This window comes from Elephantulus edwardii, unplaced genomic scaffold (assembly GCF_000299155.1).
Source record: "Elephantulus edwardii isolate Elephantulus edwardi_28Jun2011 unplaced genomic scaffold, EleEdw1.0 scaffold00227, whole genome shotgun sequence".
In the NCBI taxonomy this organism is placed as follows: Eukaryota; Metazoa; Chordata; class Mammalia; order Macroscelidea; family Macroscelididae; genus Elephantulus; species Elephantulus edwardii.
The window spans coordinates 405,015-425,512 of NW_006399977.1; the positions used below are offsets into that span (position 1 = coordinate 405,015).

The window sequence follows — 20,498 nt, forward strand, 5'->3', positions numbered from 1 at the left end:
ATTTCCTAGCTACTGGTGCCAAGAGTGTTGACTGTGAAGGCGAACAAACTGAAGCTTTTAACAATCTCAATCTCTTCGCCATCCATCCTCATGCTGCCAATTGGGCCAGTGGTGAGAATCTTTATCTTCTTGACATTGAGCCTCAGTCCATACTGAAGCCTGCAGTCCTTGACCCTCAGCAACAAGCACTTCAGGTCCTTCTCAGTTTCAGCAAGTAAGGTTGTCATCTGCATAAAGCAGATTCTTAATAGATCTTCCACCAATCCTGATGCCACATTTCTCCTCACAGAGCCCAGCCTCTCGGATAATCTGCTCTGCATACAGGCATGGAGATAGGACACATCCCTGGTGTACACCCTTCCCAATTTTGAACCATGCAGTGTTAACCTGCTCTGTTCTGACGATTTCCTCTTGGTCCAAGTCATTCAGCACCATAAATAGATGGAGATAGCTAATAATTTCAGATTGCTTAGTTCCACAATCAGCACCCTTGGTACCAGCAATCAGGAAATCAAAAGATGAACTGCATTGGGAATATCTGCTGTCAGGGACCCCTCCAGAGCATTGAATAGCAATGAATAATGTCAGTATAGAGACAAAGGTGCCTTTAATCCAGGCCATAGTCTTTGCAATTACTTGTTATGCATCAGAGAGCTGGACAATGACTAAGGATGACAAAAGAATCGATGCCTCTGAGTTGTGGGGCTGGAGAAGAGTATTCAACATACCATGGATGGCCAAAAAGAATAAACAAGTCTGTCCTGGAGAAGGTGGAAGCAAGTTCCTCCCTGGGAGCAAGGATTTTGAAGCTCCATTTCACTTAGTTTGGGCATGTTGTCAGAAGGGGCAAGTCCTTAGGGAAGGACATCATGCTTGGAAGGGTGGAGGCATGAAGACTCTGGATGAGATGGATTAACACAGTAACTGGGGAAATGGGATTAGGTGTGTCAGAGTCAGTGTGATTGGCTCAGTATAGGGCAAGGTTCATAGCTATTATGTTATATTATAGTCACTATGAATCACAGTGGACTCGATGGCACATAACTGCAACAACTGGTAATATTGCCATTGACAGTTACCATCATATATGTCAGTTATAATTTATTAAACATCACATCTGTGCAAAATACGCCATATTGTACATAAACTCCATGGAGTTTTCAAGGATGTAGCATTTTGGAAGCAGATTACCAGTCTTCTCTTCCCAGGTGTCTCTGTGTGAGTTCAAATCACAGAGATGTAAGGTAATAGTTGAATATGTAACCACTAGTACCACCCAGGGACTTCTATTACTAACATGAATAGTCATAATCTATACTATCAAAGAAATGTGTGAGGAGTATTGTGCCGGGGAGGGGGGGAAATCTAAATAGGCCAACTAAAAAGTTCAAGAGAAACTTCAAAAGGAAGGAAATAACTTTATAAGAGCATCTTTATGGTCAGGCATTAGAGACTCTCTGTGAAATCAAAGGTAATAGCACTAATTTCAATATCTAACAACCTTACTCCCTTACATGGTGTAGAATAGTTAAGATTAAATGAAGTGGTATAACAAACAAAAAACAGTGCAATTATAAATTCCAACTTTTACACAGAGTCATCAACTAAAGGGCCTGGAATGCAATCCAGATTTTTCACTTAAATCTCTGTGGAAATAACTCATAGCCTAATTTTAAATTTCATTATAGTCCAGAAGGCCTATAGGTCAATGCAGCTGAATTAAAAAAAAAAAAAAAACAAGACCCACAAACAAAATAATTCTGATGAGATTGAGTTTGAAAACAGTACGATTTTAATGATTAAATACCAAGCATCTGAAATATTTAAATAGAATTCAGAAATAATTTCAGACTAGAATATTCTTTTTTATGTTTTACAAAAGAATATTCTTTGTCTTTACATAGAGATTTAAGTAATGCACAGGAGATTGCAGAAACTGGCTTGTAGAATACAATGCAATCAGCTATTCAATGACATTAAAGCTCAGAGGAAGAAGAAGAAAAGGACAAATGTTTAAGATATTTGAAATATAATGAGTTTGTTTTATGCTGAACAGTTCAAATAGAATAATAATGAAGGAAAAGATTGAACAACTTAAAAGAATCAGCATATTAAAGAACTTTGTATCTCACAATAAGTTTATACTTAAAGCATAATCATTATATATTTTAAGAAACAGCCTTAATGGGATGATGGATACAAAAATTGGAGTAAAAAATGACTAGAAATGTATTCAACTAACCTCTGCCCAAAGTGCTCCTCTTCTTTAAACTCAAATTTGTTTTATAATGATTATATCTTCTTATAGATTTTATTTTGTCTACTGTTGTTGTGGCTAGATGCCATCAAGTTGAGAACGACTCATAGTGACTCTGTGAACAAAAAATCCAAACCCTGTCCTATCTTGTGCCATCTTAACAATCTCTGACATACTTGAGCCCATTGCCACAGTCACGGGGACAATCCATCTGATCAAGGGTCTTCCTCTCTTTTGTCATCTCTTTATCTTCCCAAGTATGATCCCCTTCTCCCATGAACAGCCTCCTTTAGCAACATGCTTAAAGTATGTGAAGCAAAGTTGAATTTTCTTTACCTCCAAGGAGCACTCTGGCTGCACTCTAAAACATACTTGTTTGTTACTTTAGCAGTCTATGGGATATCTAATAACATAATTCAAAGGCCTCAATTCTTCTGTCATCGTTATTCACTGTCTTTCTTAGCAGCATAAGCAAGTGATTGGTGAGACACCTGAATAAGGCGTACCTTGGTCCCAAACTAACATCACCCTCAATAATTAGGAGAGGTTTCTGATTTCAGACTCTTCCAATGCAATGCGTCTCCTGATCTCCTGACTGCTAATACCAAGAATACTGATTGTGGATCCAAGTAAAATGAAGTTGTTGACAGTTTCAATTTCTTCTTCATCTATCATCATGTTGTCTATAGGGCCAGTGTTGGGAATATTTGCTTTCCTGATGTTGAGATGTAATCCATATTGAGGGCTACAGTCTTTGATTTTCTATAACAACTGCTTTAAGTCCTCTTCACTTTCTGAAAGCAAGGTTGTGTCCCTTGCATAATGACAGTTATTTATGAGTCTTCCTCTAACCCTGATGCCACACTTTACTTCATGGAATCCAGCTTCTCAAATAATTTGCTTAGCATACAAATTGAATAAGCATGGAGAAAGGATACAACCATTACACACACTTCTTTAAACTTCTTTAAGGATACAACCATTACACACACTTCTTTAAACTTCTTTAAAACATGCAGTGTTCCCTTGCTATTTTCTTACAGCAGCCTCTTAGTCTAGGTATAGGTTTCACATGAGTACAATTAAGTGTTCTGGCTTCCCATTTTTCTCAATGTTAGCCAACATATGTTATGATCCACAGAGTCAAATGTCTTTGCATAGTCAATAAAGCACAAAGAGACATTATTCTGGTATTCTATACTTTCAGCCAGGATGCATCTTATATAAAGAATGATACCCCTGTCACCACAGCCTCTTCTAAATGTAGCTTGAATCTAGCAGTTCTCTATGTACTGTACCAGGTTTTTTAAATTATCTTTAGTAATATTTTCTTTGCATGTGATAGTAATGATATTGTTTGATAATTTCCACATCCTGTTGTATTACCTTTCTTGGTAATGGGAACAAACATGGATCTCTTCCAGTCAGTCAGCCAGATAACTGACCTTCGGATTTCCTATCATAGACTGTATCTGTCATTTGAAACATGTCAATTGGTATCTCTTCAATTCCTGGGGCCTTATTTTTTGCCAATGCCTTCAGTACAGCTTCAACTTCTTCCTTCATTACCATTGGCTCTTGATTCTATGGTACTTCCTGAAAAAGTTCAGTGATGGTCAATTAATTTTAGTACAATGATTCTATGTATTCCCTCCATCAACTTTTGATGCTTCCTGTATCATTCAAGATTTTGCCATAGCATTTCTAAGTACTACAACTTAAGGATTAAATTTATTTTTCTGTTCTTTTCTCTTGAGAAAAACCAAGCAAGTTCTTCACTTTTGATTCTCTAATTCTAGGTGTTTGCACATTCCATTAGTACACTTTGCTTTGCTGTCCTCTGAAATCATCTTTTCAGTTCTTTTCCTTCAACATCTCTTGCCTTAGTTTTGTCTTCTTGATGCTCTAGTGCAATTTTCAAGGTCTCTTCTGACATCCTTTTTGGTTTTTCTTTAAACTCTGTCTTTGTAGTGACTTTTGTACTCTTCATGGATGATATTCTTGATTTCATCCCACAACTCATCTGGTGTTTAATCATTAGCATTTAAAGCTTTAAATCTACTCTGAAGATAATTTTTACATTTAGGTGCAATAGACTTAAGATCCTATTTTTGTTCTTCTGTAGTTCTTTTGAGATTTTTCAGCCTCAATTTGAGCCTGCACATGAGTAACTGTGTAACAATAACCTGTTCCACAGCTTATTGATTAGAACATGAACACTGGGGACAGGTAACTTGATTACACAATCAGTTATACTAGTTATTTTCTAAGAAACTTGTCTGTTCCTCAATTTCCTTAAATACAAGATGGAGAAAATAAAGAACTCTACTTCAAAGTGCTGGTATGAGGGTTAAATTATTTAATACACATAAAGTACTTAAAACTATGCCTGGGACACAAGTAGTAGGATAACTATGGTATTACCATTTTTAATGTTTTGGGGGGCAAGTTCAGCACCAAATTCACATGTTATCTCCAAATGTGTCTGACACAGTTGTTATTTGGTGTCATCAAGTATGACTCACAGTGACTCTATGACCTATAGATCTGAACTTTATTCTCATCATCTCTGATGTACTTGAGCCCACTGCTGCAGTCACTGTGTCACTTCATCTCATTGAGGGATCTTCTCTTCATTGACCCTCCACCTTTCCAAGCATGATATCTCTTTTGGAGGAATAACTTCTCCTACCAAAATATTCAAAGTATGAGAGACAAAGTTTTACCATCCTTGTCTCTAAAGAACATTTTTCACTTTCCCAGAGACATATATGTTTGTTCTTTTGGCAGTCCTTGGGATATTCAGTACCTTCTAACATTATAACTCAAAGTCATCAATTTTCCTTCTGACATTATTTTTTCATTGTCCAGCTCTCACATGTATAGCAAGTGATTGAAAAGACTATGGCCTGAACCAGGTGCATCACAGCTCCTCAGTATTTTGAAGAGATTGTTGACAACAGGTTTACCCAAGGCAATATGTCTCCTCATCTCCTGTCTGTTGCTAACAAAAGTGTTGTTGATCCAAGTAAGATGAAATCATTGACAATTTAAATCTTTCCTCCATCTATCATGCTGTTGCCTATTGACCCGGTGGTGAGGGCCTTTGTTTTCTTATTTGTTAAACGAATTAAATTGGTCTAAAATAGCTGTATGATGAATGTGACCAAAAAAAGAAATTCATCAATCCAGAGTAGCTATACTGTGAATGTGACAGAAAAAATTAACAGGATTTGGTAGATGATTGGATAAAGACAGAGCAGAAAGAAGGAAGGTGTAGATGTCGCTGAGATATAGAATTTGTGGGTGGAAGATTAAGACTCAAGAAGCCAGTATACAGCAAGGTTCATATCTGTTGTTTATAGAGTTGCTATAAGGCATACTTGACTTAACAGTACCTAAAAATAATAAAAGCAGAAATGGAATGTTTGCTTTGATATTTGAGACTAAAATTACAACATAACAAAAACCATTTTAATAGGACTAGAATTCTGGCTAGAAGCAGGAGGATAATCATACTTTTTCAAGTCAGCTTCATAAAGACAACAACAGTAAAATATCCTTAAAGATGGTGGTTTTTAAGTAAGAATTTTGATTAATTAAGACTACCTTCTCTCTAGTGAATTAAAACTAGTTTACGTGTTGTATTCATATTCGTCATCTCATCTAACTTAGGTCAATTACTATAAATTATAGTTAAATATTAAATTACATGCAGTAAATTATATATGTTTTAATAGATCACTAATAAAAGGATACGGAGGAAATAACCACTAAGGCAGTAGGGATTAGGGGACAGATGTTGGAGACTGATGGAATAGGCAATGGGGGATTAATGAGATGAGGCAATAAAAATAGACAATAATTATATAAAACACAATGTATATGAATGATGTCATACAATACAATGCACATTAATTTAAAAAGTACAGAAGATCATTAAGAAATTCAGCCATTGTAATTGGACTTTTCTATAAATAGTAAAATTCTTAAATGTTAATTATAAAAGATGAATTAGAACTTACCCTGAATCACAAAAACAGTTCCATAGTCCTTGGCCATGACTCCATAGTAAATGATTAAAAACTCTATTGAAAATCCGATATAAATGTAATTCATCAACATCAGTTACCCTCCAGATACGAGGAAGAACTGTTCTAACACTTGTTCTTACTATATCCAAAACCTAATGAAAAAAAAAAATAAAGTACTTAAAAAACTATATATGTATGTATATCTAAAGAGCTATATATGTATGTATATCTAAAATTCAAGGATGTATCAAGAGATATGACTATAAATATATACAGACACATAAATATATAGTCATTAAATAAAGGTAATCAATAGATTTTTTAAAAACTTTGGTATACAAAAGAAGTAGTGAATCAAACCTTTGAAATAAGAAAGGATTGCTCAATAAATGGAGATTAGAAATGATAATTAAGGAAAAAATAAAGTTGATTCATTTCTTCATTCAACTAACAGAAATCAGCTCTAGAATAAATAACATCCTAAGTGTCAGAAATGAAGCATAAAAAAATCTTTGTGTTAAATTTTAGTTAATATCCCTTAGACTAGTCAGAAAAAAAATATATAAATTATATAAATGAGCACCATAGGAATATATTTTATTATTATAAAATTAATTTTTTTCTTTTAAATATTAATTAAAATAACCAGTCAATAGTAAGTCTAACAAAAAGAGAAATATAAATATGAAGAAATTAAATGGGTGAGATCATGACATAATTAATTTACATAAAAAGGATAAAATAATATACTATGAAGAATTACACTCAAACAAATTTGAAAATCTAGATGTTGTTTTTGTTGTTGTTAGTTGCTATCAAGTTATCTCTGACTCTTAGTGACCTTATGAACAACAGATCTCAACCCTGTCCTATACCACGTACTAGGCCCATCACCTCTGATATGCATAAGCCCATTGTTACAGTCACTGTGTCAAACCATCTTGTTCATAGTATTCTTTTCTTTGACCCTCCACCTTTCCCAGCATGATGCTTCTTTCCAAGGATTGGCCCTTTCTAACAGTTTATTCAAAGTAAGGGCAGAAGTTTCAACATCCTTGATTCTAAGGCATTCTCCAGTTGCACTTTATCCAAAACAGATATTTGTTCTTTCAATGGGCCATAGGGTATTCAATACTCTTCTCTAACACCATAACACAAAAGCACTGATTCTTTAATTCTTATTCATTGTCCTGTAGTAGTAGCTTATATGTTAAACATTAGAGAAGTCATTTAATATGTGAAAGTTAGAGAAGTCATTTTGTTCTTAAAGCCGTTTCAAGAAATGGATACCTCAATAATTTTGTGAATACTGTTTTATTAAGCTTTATGTTCTAGTACAAGTTGACTCAGCATGGTAACCACTCTCTCTATACCTGGTCCTGGGCCTGGACATCCATGAGAAATTAGTTAACAATAACAACTCCTGAATGTGAAGAAATCTCAACTGCCAACTGCAATGCACTTTGTGTAACCTATCACATGCCCAAACTCTGTATATAAACCTGATCTTTCCTCCCCCTCAGGGTCAGAATGATTTAAGCATTAGTTGACATTCTGACCTGGGCATTTAATAAAGGCTTTTGTTGATCTCTAACACTGGCTGTTTTTAAATCTCACATTATTCTGTCCTAACAGTCCAACTTTCAGATGCATAGCAAGTAATTGAAAAGACAATGGTTTGACTCAGGTACATCTTAATCTTTAAACTGACATTCTTGCTCTTTAAAACTATAGAGAGGTATTTGACAACTGATTTTCCCAGGGCAACATGCCTTTTCATTTCCTCCCCCCTACTGTATTTTATATGAGTCTGCATACAAAATTTGGATACATTGTGTATCATTCTACATTCTCTTTCACACATTCCTATATTCACATGTTTCAAATGATCACCCATGTACATTATGTTTATTTCTTGACTGCTGTTACACTGGATATTGACCGCAAATCTAAATAAAATGAAATCATTGACAACTTGAATCTTTCTTCCATCTCTCACAATGCTGTCTATTGGTCTAGTGGTGAGGATTTTGTTTTCTCAATGTTGAGACTAGTCCATACTGAAGGCTGCTGCCTTTGATAATCTGCAGTAAGTGCTTCAAATCCTCTTCTAGAGTACATGGAATTTTTAAAAAAAACAAGAAAACAGATTCATCCTGGAGAGGGTTAAACCGGCTGCTCCTCAGAGGAAAGGATTCTGAGGCTTCTTCTGACATATTTAGGACATGTTGTAAGGAGGGATCAGTCCTTGGAGAGGTACATGATGCTTGAGAGGATGGAGGGACAGTGCAGGAGGGGAAGACCCTCTATGAGATGGATTGATTCAGTGACTGGTGTAATCAGGATGTGTGCATTGGAGACAATGTGATTGGCACAGGACAGAGCAGAGTTTAGGGCTGTTGTACACAGGGCTATGAGGCGCAAGTGACTCGACAGCATATAACAACACCTTGACATAAGCAATGATATCCTCTCATTCCATGGCCTCTTCTGAATCTAGCTTAAATTTCTGGAAGAAAAATATCATTGCTAACATTAATGGATCTTTGCTGAAAGTAGAGAGTACAAAAAAAAGATATTCACTTGTATTTTATTGACTATGTAAACGCATTTGACTGTGAAGATCATAACAAATTATGAGTAGCACTGAGAAGAATAGGAATTCAAGAGCCCTTAATTATTGTTACATAAAACCTACATATAAATCAAAGAGCAGTTGTCCAAACAAAACAAGGGAACACTACAGGGCTTAAATTCAGAAATTGTGTGCATTAGAGTTGTATCCTTTCTCCACACCAATTCAATGTGTGTGCTGAGTAAATAATTAAAGAAACTGGACTAGAAGAAAGAAAAATGTGTAATTAGTATTTGAAAAAGATTCATCAACTTGTGTTATGCGGATAATATTACCTTGCTTGTAGAAAGTGAAAAATTCTTGAATCACTTACTGAAATAGATCAAATAACATAGCCTCCAATATATCTCAACACCAAGAAAACAAAACATTCTCATCACCGGACCAATAGGCAACATCATGATGCTGTTGTTGTTAATGTGCTGTCAAGTCACTTGTGACTCATAGCGGCCCTATGTACAATAGCCCTGAACCCTGCTCTAATCTTTGCCAATCTTCTTGTCTCTGACACACTTATCCCCATTCCCCCAGTGACTGAATCAATCCATCTCATTGAGGGTCTTCCTCTCTGTACTATCCCTCCACCCTCTCAAGCATGATGTCCCTCTTCAAGGACTGATCCTTGCAACATGTCCAAAGTATGTCAGACAAAGCTTTAGCATCCTTGCCTCCAAGAAGCAACCTCGTTTCACCCTCTCCAGGAAAAACTTGTTTGTTCTCCTACCAGTCCATGGTATATTCAATACTCTTCTACAGCACCAAAGCTCAAAGGCATCAACTCTCCTTCTGCCATCCCTAGTCATTGTCCAGCTCTCTGATGCATAGCAAGTAATTGCAAAGACCATGGCCTGTATCAGGTGCACCTTAGTCTACAGACTGACATTGTTGCTTCTCAGTACCTTGGAGAGGTCTCTCTCTGACATCAGGATAGATGGAGAAAAAATTGGCATTATCAACAATTTCATTTTACTTGGAACCACATTCAGTGCCTCTGAAGGCAGAAATCAAAGTCTATGTTATATTAGAAAAATCGGCTATGAAGGACTTTTTTTAAAGTAATGAAGATAAAGAATGTTAGTTTAAAAAAACTAAAGAGCTCTTGATTGAAACCATGGTATTTCAAATTGCTTCATGTGCATCTGAAAGTTGGACAATGAATAAGGAAGAGCAAAGTAGAATTGATAACTTTAGAACTGTGGTATTAAAGAAGAGTATAGAATATTCCACAGATTCTCAAATCAACAAGCAAATCTGTTTCCCATGGACAGCCACAGCATCAAACAAAGCTGTTTAGGGAAAGTGAAACCATAGTCTTCTTTGAGACAAGGAGGGACAAGTCCTGCGAAATGTAGAGGCTCAATGAAAGAGAGTTGAATACACTACTAGATGAACTGGTACAGTGACTATAATGATGGGCTTGAACATGGCCAGTTTGTTAAAATGATCCTGATTATGGTTTAATTCATATTTGTTGTTCAAAGGGTCAGTAGAAGGTATAGTGGAACCTAATAACATCACAAAAAGAAGAAAATGAACAGGTTACTAATAAATGCCCAGCCAAAATAAGTCATGGACCAGACAGTCACATTAGTGAATTCTACCAAACATTCAAAGAATTTTTCTCAAACTAAATCCATCCTGTGGAGGAAGTATAGCAAAGCCAGGCAAAGACACAATGACTACAATAAAAGAATATTCCTCATGAACATATCTGTAAAAATTCATAACAAAGCTTAGACAATAGAATCCAACATCTATCCAAAAGTCGTACATGATTAAGTAGGATTCACACCAGGATTGGAAGATGGCTTACGGACAACCTGTGTTATGCAGATGACACAACTTTGCTTGCTGAAAGTGAAGAGAACTTGAAATGCTTGCTGCAAAAGATCAAGGACTACAGTCTTCAGTGTGGGTTGCATCTCAACATCAAGAAGACAAAACTCACCATGGGACCCATAAGCAACACCATGATAGATGAAGAAAAGATTGAAACTGTCAATGATTTCATCTAATGTGGAGGCACAATCAATGCCTTTGGTACCAGCAGGCAGGATATCAGGAGATGTACTGCATTTGGATATATTTCCAGTAGCAAAATGGATAGGATATATGAGATTTCTATGTTCAGCTTTTTGAGGAAACATCAAACTGCACTTAGAGTGTTTGTATGATTTTGAAATTCTATCAGTAGTGCATGAGAGTTCCAACCTCCCTGCATGCTCTTCAACATTTGTTGCTTGCTTTTCTGTTAAACTTTGCTACTGGGATGAAATGGTATGTTATTGTTGTTTTTATTTGCATATTTATGATTGCCAGTGATTTTGAATATATCTTCATGTATTTGTTGGTCATGTGAATTCTTCTTTATGAAGAGTCTTTTTATGTCTTTTGCCCTTTTTGTTATTGAGTCATTAATCTTTATTATGTAGAGGAACTATAAAACATCCTTTCTTTGTAAAAACACTCCACAAAACTATAATCAAAGAGAAATTGCTCAACAAAACTGAGAGGATATATACAAACCAATTGTCAACATCAGAATATACAGAAAAAAGTTGAAGGCATTCTTCTTGTAAAGAGCTGGACCAGGATGCTCTTATCATCATTCTTATTTAAATTGTATTGGAAGTCCTAGTCAGAGCAATAAACGAAGAAAATAAAATAAAAGGTAACCAAATTGTCAAAGACAAAGCAAAATTATTTCTATTTGCAGATGACATGTTCTATATAGAGAAAAATCCAGTATCAAACAAGACAATTCATTGACAGAGCAGGGTACAGGATCAACATATAAAATCGTTGAATTCCTCTACAGTAACAAAGAGAACTCTGTAAAATAGTACCATTTATAACTGTTTGTTGTTGTTACCTGCCATGGAGTCGCTGGCAACTTATAACAACTCTATGACTCTATGTACTATAGCTCTGAATCCTGCTCTATCCTGTGTCTATCTTATTGCGTCTGACACACTTGCCCCCATTACCCCTGTTATTGAATCAACCCATCTCTAGCGCGCTCTCTCTCCCCTTCCAAGCATGATGTTCCTCTCCAAGGACTGGTCCCTCCTTGCAACAAGCCCAAAGTATTTGAAATGGAGCTTCAGAATCCTTGCCTCCAAGGAGCCTGATTTCACCCTCTCCAGCATGAACCTGTTTGTCCTCCTGGCAGTCCATGGTATAGTCAATGCTCTTCTCCAGCACCACAGTTCAAAGGCATCAATTCTCCTTTCATCACCCCTAATCATTTCAAGCTTTCTGATGCATAGCAAGTAATTGCAAAGACTATGACCTATGGCCATTTATAAGAGCCATCCAAAATATTAAATACTTAGGAATAATCTAACTAGAGACAGAGACATATACAAAGAAATCCATATAATACTAGTATATAAGAAACAAAAATTGGCCTTCATGGATAGGAAGACTTAACATTGTGAAAATGCCAGCAGGGCCAAAAGTGATCTACAGATATAATGTAATCTTATCACCATTCTTCAAAGAGATAAAAAATGTAATCACCCACTTTATATGAGAATTAAAGATCATTCAGATCATCAAAGCAGTAATGAATAAGAACTACAAAGTAGGACACCTTACACTCACCAAAACCTACTATATAATCAAAAGACTGATACTGAAATCACAACAGATACCTAGAACAATGGAACAGAATTGAGAACTCAGAAGTAAATGCATCCACAATTTACTTTTAACAAAGAGATAAAACTTATTCAATGGGATAAATTCAGTCACTTTAATAAATGCTACTGTTGTTATGTACCATTCAGTCAGAAAAAACTCATAGCTGACCCTCCAGTGACTTTTCAGAGGCAATAAATCACAATGAAGGAGATGCTCATCTTTCTCCTGAAGAACAGCTGTTGTACTTGAAACACGTGACTTTGTGCTGACAATGCAACTCCTTAACACTAAGCCTGAAAAGACATCTTTTAATAAATGGTGCTAGAAAAACGGAATATTTGCAAATAATTAAACTATGACCTATACTTGGCACCATACACAAAAACGAACTCAAGAAGGATTAAAGGTCTAAACTCTAAAACAATAAAGATCATTTTTTTAAAATGGGGGAAAATTTAGGATCCCTAATCTAAGGTAAAAGTAGACTATAAAATATAACTTAATGCAAAATCAATAGAGGATAAGTGAAGTAACTGAGATTTTCTAAAATTGAAACCCTATGTGTATCAAAAGAATAAAAAGAGTCTACAGAGTGGGCAGACTTATTTGAAAAGGGACTAACCTCTAAAATTTGTATAAAATTATAGCATCTCAAAACACAGGTGACAACTAAATTACAGAATGGGAAGAAGACATGAAAAATCACTTTATAAAGAAATAAAAGACATTAAGATGGCAAAAAAACCCCACCAAAAAACACAACAAGCAAAACACCTAAAGAAATGCTCCAGATCATTAGGTGTTAGTGAGATGCAAAACAAAACAGTGAGATATCAGGTTACCCCAGCAACAGTAACAAGGTTCAATAAGGCCGTAAACAATAAAGGCTGCTGAGAGTATGGAGAAATTTTAGCTCTCATACACTGCTCGTCAGAATGTAAATCCACTATAGAAAGCAGTTTGCCACTTAAGAGTCGGAAATGGAAGTACCATTTAATCCAGCAACATCTGATCCACTACTATGTAAATATACTAAAGAAATAAGAGCTGCAACATGAATAAATATATGCTTGCTCATTATTATTGCACCATCATTTACAATAGTAAAGAGATGAAAACAACCCAAGTGTTCACCAATGAACAAATGGCTAAAGAAACTCTAGAACATTCACACAATGGAGTACTATGCAATACTAAAAAACAGAATTCTAAAAACACTGTATAGCATGTATAAATCTAAAGGAAGAAAGAAATAAAACTAATAAAATCTAATGCGGAAAGAAAGAAATTGTTATAAAAGGACAAATATTGTGTAAGACCATCGTTAGAAAAAGCTAAGGTGGCTTACTGGTAAGGAGTTGCACTGTTCACCCAAAGTCACGTAGTTCAAATCCACCAGCTGCACTGCAGGAAAAAGATGGAGGGTCAGCTATGAGTCAGTTTTGACTCAATGGTACACAACACCACCACAAAGAAAGATTTACCCGTAGAATCATTTTTGGGTAGTTTCCAAGGATAAGAAAAGTCTCCCTTAAATAGGCAATAGACATTTAAGGTACTATATAATAAAAGTAAGATGAGCACAATACCAATAGAAGAAGGGAAGACACAGAGGTACACAAGAAAGAAAATCAAAAGATACATAGATATACAGGTAGACAGGCAAGATGAACAGAAATGAATAGGTCAGAAGGACTATATCCATGACCATACACTGACAGATTATATTTATATATTCACATATTAGAAATACAGCCACAAAATAGCAGAGCCAATAGAGGGAAATGCTTTGTAAGCATCTTAATCACACCGAAGCACTCTGATGGAAGGACATTATGGGTTTAGGACTCTGGGATCACAGTCTTGAAGGATGTCAAATTTAATTAGCATAAACTAGTCCACAAAGAAATCCTACTTTGGTGAGTAGTGACAGGAGTCTTAAAAGCTACTGAGCAGCCATTTCAGGTACAGCTATTGGTTTCTTCCCAACTGGCACAAAGAAGAGGGAAAGAAAACAGATACTGAAACAATTAGTCCAAAGGACCATACAAATTTCAACTTCCACAACTTTGAGATCATAAGAACTAGATGGTACTCAGCTACCACTCTAAAAGGCAACACAGTAGATGATTTTGGATAGTACAGGGAAGAAATGTGGAAGCAAAACATCGAGGTTTACTGGGCCCCTAGAAACTGGTGTAAACCCTGAGACTATGGATCTTCATCACTTACAACCTGGGAAAAATCTCACATGCATCACTCAACTTTTATCCAAAACATGTCATAGCTACCCGAAGAACGACTAATCTAAACCCTGTGCAATTCTTATTGTCTTTGACATACTAGAGCCCACTGCTGCAGCCACAGTCAATCTATTTCACTGAGGACTGTCTTCTACGCTGAACTGATGATGTCACTTTCCAAATAGCACTCCTAACAACATGCCCAAAGTATTTAAGACAAACCTTCACCATCCTTGCCTCTAGGGAATACACTGACTGCACTGTCTCCAAGACATCCATTTGTTCTTTGGTTGTTCATGGGATGACTATCTCATGAGAATACTGTACAGTACTCTCCTTCAATATCACAAATCAAAGGGATTACATCTGTTCTCTTTATTCATTGTCTAGTTCTCAGATGTACAGCAGGTGACTGAAACGACAATGGCTTGAATCAGGTACACCTTGGTTCTTAAACTGATGCCATTGCTCTTCAGGACTTTGGAGAAGTCCCTGACAGTGCCAAGGGTGTTGATTGTGGATCTAAAGATCAAATCATTGACAACTTCATTTTTTCCCTCTATTTCTCATGATGATTCCTATTAGTCCAGTAGTGGGGATTTTGTCTTCTTGAAATTGAGATGTAGTCCATATTGAAGACTGTAGTCCTCAACCTTCTACAAGTGATTCAAGTCTTCCTCACTTTTGACAAGCAAGGTTGTGTCATCTGTATAACACAGGTGGTTGATGAGTCTTCTTCCAACCCTGATGCCACATTCTTAAGTCCAGCTTTTTTAATTATTTGCTCAGCATACACACTGAATACACACTGAGAAAATATGCAGTCCAGACACACATTTTTTAAGTCTTTTTTTATTTTAAGCTATCCAATGTTTCCTTGCTTTATCCATTTGGATGTCAGGTTTTTCGTCTAGGTATGGGTTTCACATGGACACACAGTTCTGGGATTTCCATTCTTTTCAACATTAGTCATAGTTACAGTCCACACACTCAAATGCCTTTGCACAGTCAGTAAAGCACAGACAGACATTCTGTGGGTATTATTCTGTTTTCAACCAAGATCCAGCTGACATCAGCAATGGTATTCCTGGTACCACAGCCTCTTTTAAACCCAACTTGAATTTCTAGTAGTTCTCTTTAAATGTTCTATTCTAGACACTCTGGAATGATCTTCAATATTTTGCTTGCATGTGATTTTAATGATATTGTTTAGTAATTTCCATATTCTATTGGATCTTCTTTCTTGAGAATAGGAACAAATACAGATCATTTCCAGTCAGTTGGCCAGGTAGCTGTCTTCCAAATTCCCTGGCACAAACTGGTAAGTACATCCAGGGCTAAATTTGGAACATGTAAACTGAACTTCTCAATTGAACTTGGAACATGACAAATGGTAGCCCATTGATTCCTGGGGCTATTTTTGTCAATGTCTTTAATGCAGCTTGAACTTTCCCCCTCATTATCATTGGCTCCTATATTTCAATGCTGATGAATTCTTTTTGGTACAGTGATCCTGTGAATTCTCTCCATTTCTATTGATTATTCAAGATTTTACTCATAGCGCCTCAGCATTACAACTCTAGGGTTCAATTTATTTTTCAGTTCTCTCAGTTCAAGAAATGCTGAATGAATTCTTCCCTTTTTGACAACTGTTTCCATATTCTGCTAAAATACTTTGTCTTCTTGAGATGCTTTTTTAAAATTTTCTGTTTATGTCTTACCTCAGCATCCTTCCCTTTGATTTCACTTCTCAAAGCTCTAGTGCAACTTTGAGAGTCTCTTCTGACATCCATTTCTGTCTTTTCTTTCTCTTCTGACTTTGTCAAGACTTTTGCTTCTTCATGGATATTTTCTTTGGCTTCATCCCACAGTTCATCCGTTTTTCAATTATTACTTCTCAATAGCTAAAACCTGTTTTTGAGATGATTTTTAAATTCAGGTGAGATAGGCTCAAGATCATATTTTGGTTCTTGTGGACTTTTTACATTTTCTTCAGCCTCAGTTTGAACTTGCACATGAGTAATTGATGGTCTGTTCTACATTAAGCACCCAGCTTGACTTTCATTGCTGATACTGAACTTCTCCAATGAGTCTTTCTACACATGTACTTAATTTGATTCCTATGCAGTCTATTAAGTGTGGCTCACATGTATAATTGCCATCTGTGTTTCTTTTTAAAGACATTTTTGATGAGTAAATCACTGAATGTACAAAACTGAATCATTCAATATCTAGTTTCATTTCTGTCACTAAGCCCATAATTTCCAACTACTATTCCTACATCTTTTTCCCCAACTTTTACATTCCAGTAGCCCATTATTATTAATGCATGCTAACTGCATGTTTGGTTAATTTCAGACTAAAAAAGTTGACAGAATTCTCAATTTCTTCCTTTTTGGATTTAGCCATTGGTGCATGTATTTTGAGCAACAGTTGCATTATAGCTCTTCCTATATACATATGGATAGTATACTACCACTCACGGCATTATACTTCAGGATAGATCTTTCAATGCTCTTTTTAACTATTAACTGCAACACCATTCTTCAATTTTTTTAATATTGGAAGTTTAAACTATATTATCTGATTCAAAGTGGCCCATACTCACTAATGCCTAGAATGTCTATCTTTATGCATTCTATGTCATTATTTACACCTTCCAGTTTCCTACATCCATACTTTGTATAGTTGATGTTCCATTTATTAATGGTTTTTTGTAGTTGTTTCTCCTCTTTTTTGAGAGACTTTCTATGTGGGATGACTATGATTACCCATGTTGATCTATTGTTCATAGGGTGTTTAAATAGCTGTTATTTTGGAAGTGGACAGCCAATCCTGCTTCCTAGGCTGGGAGCTCTGCTGAAACCTGTCTACCTTGGGTGATCATGCTGGCATTTGAAATGCTGCCAGTATAGCTTTCAGCATTATAGTGACCCATAAGTCTACCCAGTACAGTAAACTAACAAATCAGTGTTGTACCATAAGAGTAAACAGCAAACAAACAAATGCATACATAAGCTATTGTTCCTATGTGCTGTCAAGTCACCTGTAACTCATAGTGACCCTATGTACAACAGCTCTAAACCCTGCTAAATCTTGTGCCAATCTTTTTGTCTCTGACACATTTTCCCCTATTACCCCAGTCACTGAATCAACCCATCTCATCAAGGGTCTTTCTCTCTTGTGCTGCCCCTCCATCCTCTCAAGCATGATATCCCTCTCCAAAGAATGGTCTTGCCATGCAACATGCCCAAAGTATGTCAGATGAAGTTTCAGAATCCTTGCCTCCATGGACCATCCCAGTCTCACCCTCTCTAGGACAAACTTGTTTGTTCTCTTAGCAGTCCAAGGCATATTTAATACCCTTCTCCAGCACCACAGCTCAAAGACATCAATTCTTCTTCTAGTCATTGTCCAGCCTTCTGATGAGAAGCAAGTAATTGCAAAGACTATATCCTGGATCAGGCACATCTTAGTCTCCAGGCTGACATTGTTGCTCTTCAGTACTTTGGAGAGGTCTCTGATAGCAGACTTTCCCAATGCAATACTTCTTTTTTTAAAGTTCTGGCTGAAGAGTTTTGACTGTGGAGCCAAGCAAAGTAAAGCTGTTAACAATCTTAATCACTTCACCACCTATCATAATGCGGCCAATCAGCCCAGTGGTGAGAATCTTTGTTTTCTTGATGTTGAGCTTCAATCCATATTGAAGGCTACAGTCCATGACCTTCTGCAGCAAGTGCTTCAGGTCCTCCTCAGTTTTGGCAAGCTGGGTTGTGTCATCTGCATAACACATATTGGTGTATATTGTTATATAGATAGTAACATGTAATTCACTCCCTCAACATGTAAATCACTCCCCAAACTGACAGATAAGTGTGTTGTTCTTTTTAGGTGCCATTAAGTCTACTACAACTCAGTGACCCTATGAACAATAGCTCCATACTCAGTCCTATTGTGAGCCAATCTCATTATCTCTGACACATTTGTCCCCATTGCTACAGTCATTGTGTCAATCCATCTCCAGGGTCTTCCTCTCTTGTGCTGTTCTTCCACCCTTCCAAGCATGATGACCTTTTCCAAGGGATTATCTCTCCTTGCCATGTGCTCAAAGAATGTGAGATGGAGCTTCAAAATCTTTGCCTCCAAGAGAAAACTAGGTTTTACCCTAAGACAAACTTATTTGTTCTTTTGGCAGTCCATGCAACTGAGATGACCATAGCTTTGATCAGGCACACCTTAGTCTCTTTACTGACAGTATTACTCTTTAATACTCAGGAGGTACTAAAAAGCAGACTTTCCTACAGCAATTAGTCTTTTGATTTCTTAACTGCTGATGTCAGAGTGTTGATTGTGGATTCAAGCAAGATGAAATTGTTAACAACCTCAGTCTCTTCTCCATCTAGCATGATGCAGACAATTGGTCCAGTGGTGAAAAACTTCTTTATGTTTAAATGCAATCCATATTGAAGATTACAGTCCTTGACCTTCTGCAGCAATACTTCAAGTCCTCCTCAGAATCAGCAAGCAAGGCTGCATTATCTGCATATCACAGAGAGTTGGTAAGTCTTCCTTCAATCTTGTTGCCACATTTTTCTTCACGAAGTCCAGCCTCCTGAGTGATCTGTTCCATATAAAGATTGAAAAGATATGGAGAAAGGATACATCCCTGATATATTCCTTTTGTGAATTTGAACCAAATAGTGTTCCCTTGCTCTGTTCAGACAACAGGTTCCTGGTCTAAGTATAGATTTCATATTAACATTATCAAGTGTTTTAGAATTCCCATTTTTCTCAATATTAGCCAATTTGTTGTGATCTTCTGGTATTGTCTGCTTTCAGCCAAGATCTATCTGACATTGGCAATGATATTCCTAGTGCCACAGCCCCTTCTAAATTCAGCCTGTATTTCTGGCCATTCTCTGTCATTCTACTTTTCTGGCTGTTTTTCAGACAATCTTCAGCAAGATTTTGCTTGCATGGGATATTAGAGTTGCTGTTGGGTATCGTTGAGTCAGGACTGACCCATAGCTGATTCTCTGAAGGTTTTCAAAGCAGTTAATAACATGGGAGACTTTCCATCTTTCTCCTGTGTAGCAGCTGGTGGATTCAAACCATGTACTTTTAGGATTGCAGTGCAGCTTCTTACCACTAGCCCATCACAGCTCCCTTGTGCTACTGGAGACAGATCTATAAGTTGACCAATAATAGCAGGAAGTTAGTTACTCACTCTTTAGACTAACCAATCATATGTATTAAAAGAACATTTGCCCAAGGAAAAAGTCCTAACGTCAGTAAAGACTAGGATAGAAGGACTAATAAAAATTGAGAATTACAGGAAGGAAGTGGGGAAAGGTTAGCTGCATTGTGGGTATTTTATTTAATATAAAAAATAAGAATGTTTGCATGAAAAACAATATTCATTGTAAAGTTTCACCTAAATCACAATAGGGAGTAAAAAGAGTCAAGACACAACTGAACTTCCACATGAAGAATGAAATTGAACTCTTACTTAAATCATATATGAAAATTCATTACAAATGAATCAGTGACCTAAGTAGAAGAGTCAAAAACATTAAAGCTTTAGAAGAAAATATAATTTTTAAATTTCAGGATCTTATGTTTAAGAACAGATTATGAAATATGATATCAAAAGAATGTGCAAAATAATAAATATAATGTTTTAA

General features: G+C 36.3%; 1 protein-coding gene across 1 annotated transcript in view; it reads right to left on the reverse strand.

The window, feature by feature from the left end:
• Positions 1-20,498, reverse strand: part of TTLL7 (tubulin tyrosine ligase-like family, member 7) — a 216,356-nt gene that overhangs the window by 33,316 nt on the left and 162,542 nt on the right. The window contains exon 18 of the mRNA XM_006898356.1: positions 6,283-6,443. Within this exon, the coding sequence (XP_006898418.1) occupies positions 6,283-6,443 (161 nt within the window). The remainder of the gene's footprint in view (positions 1-6,282; positions 6,444-20,498) is intronic.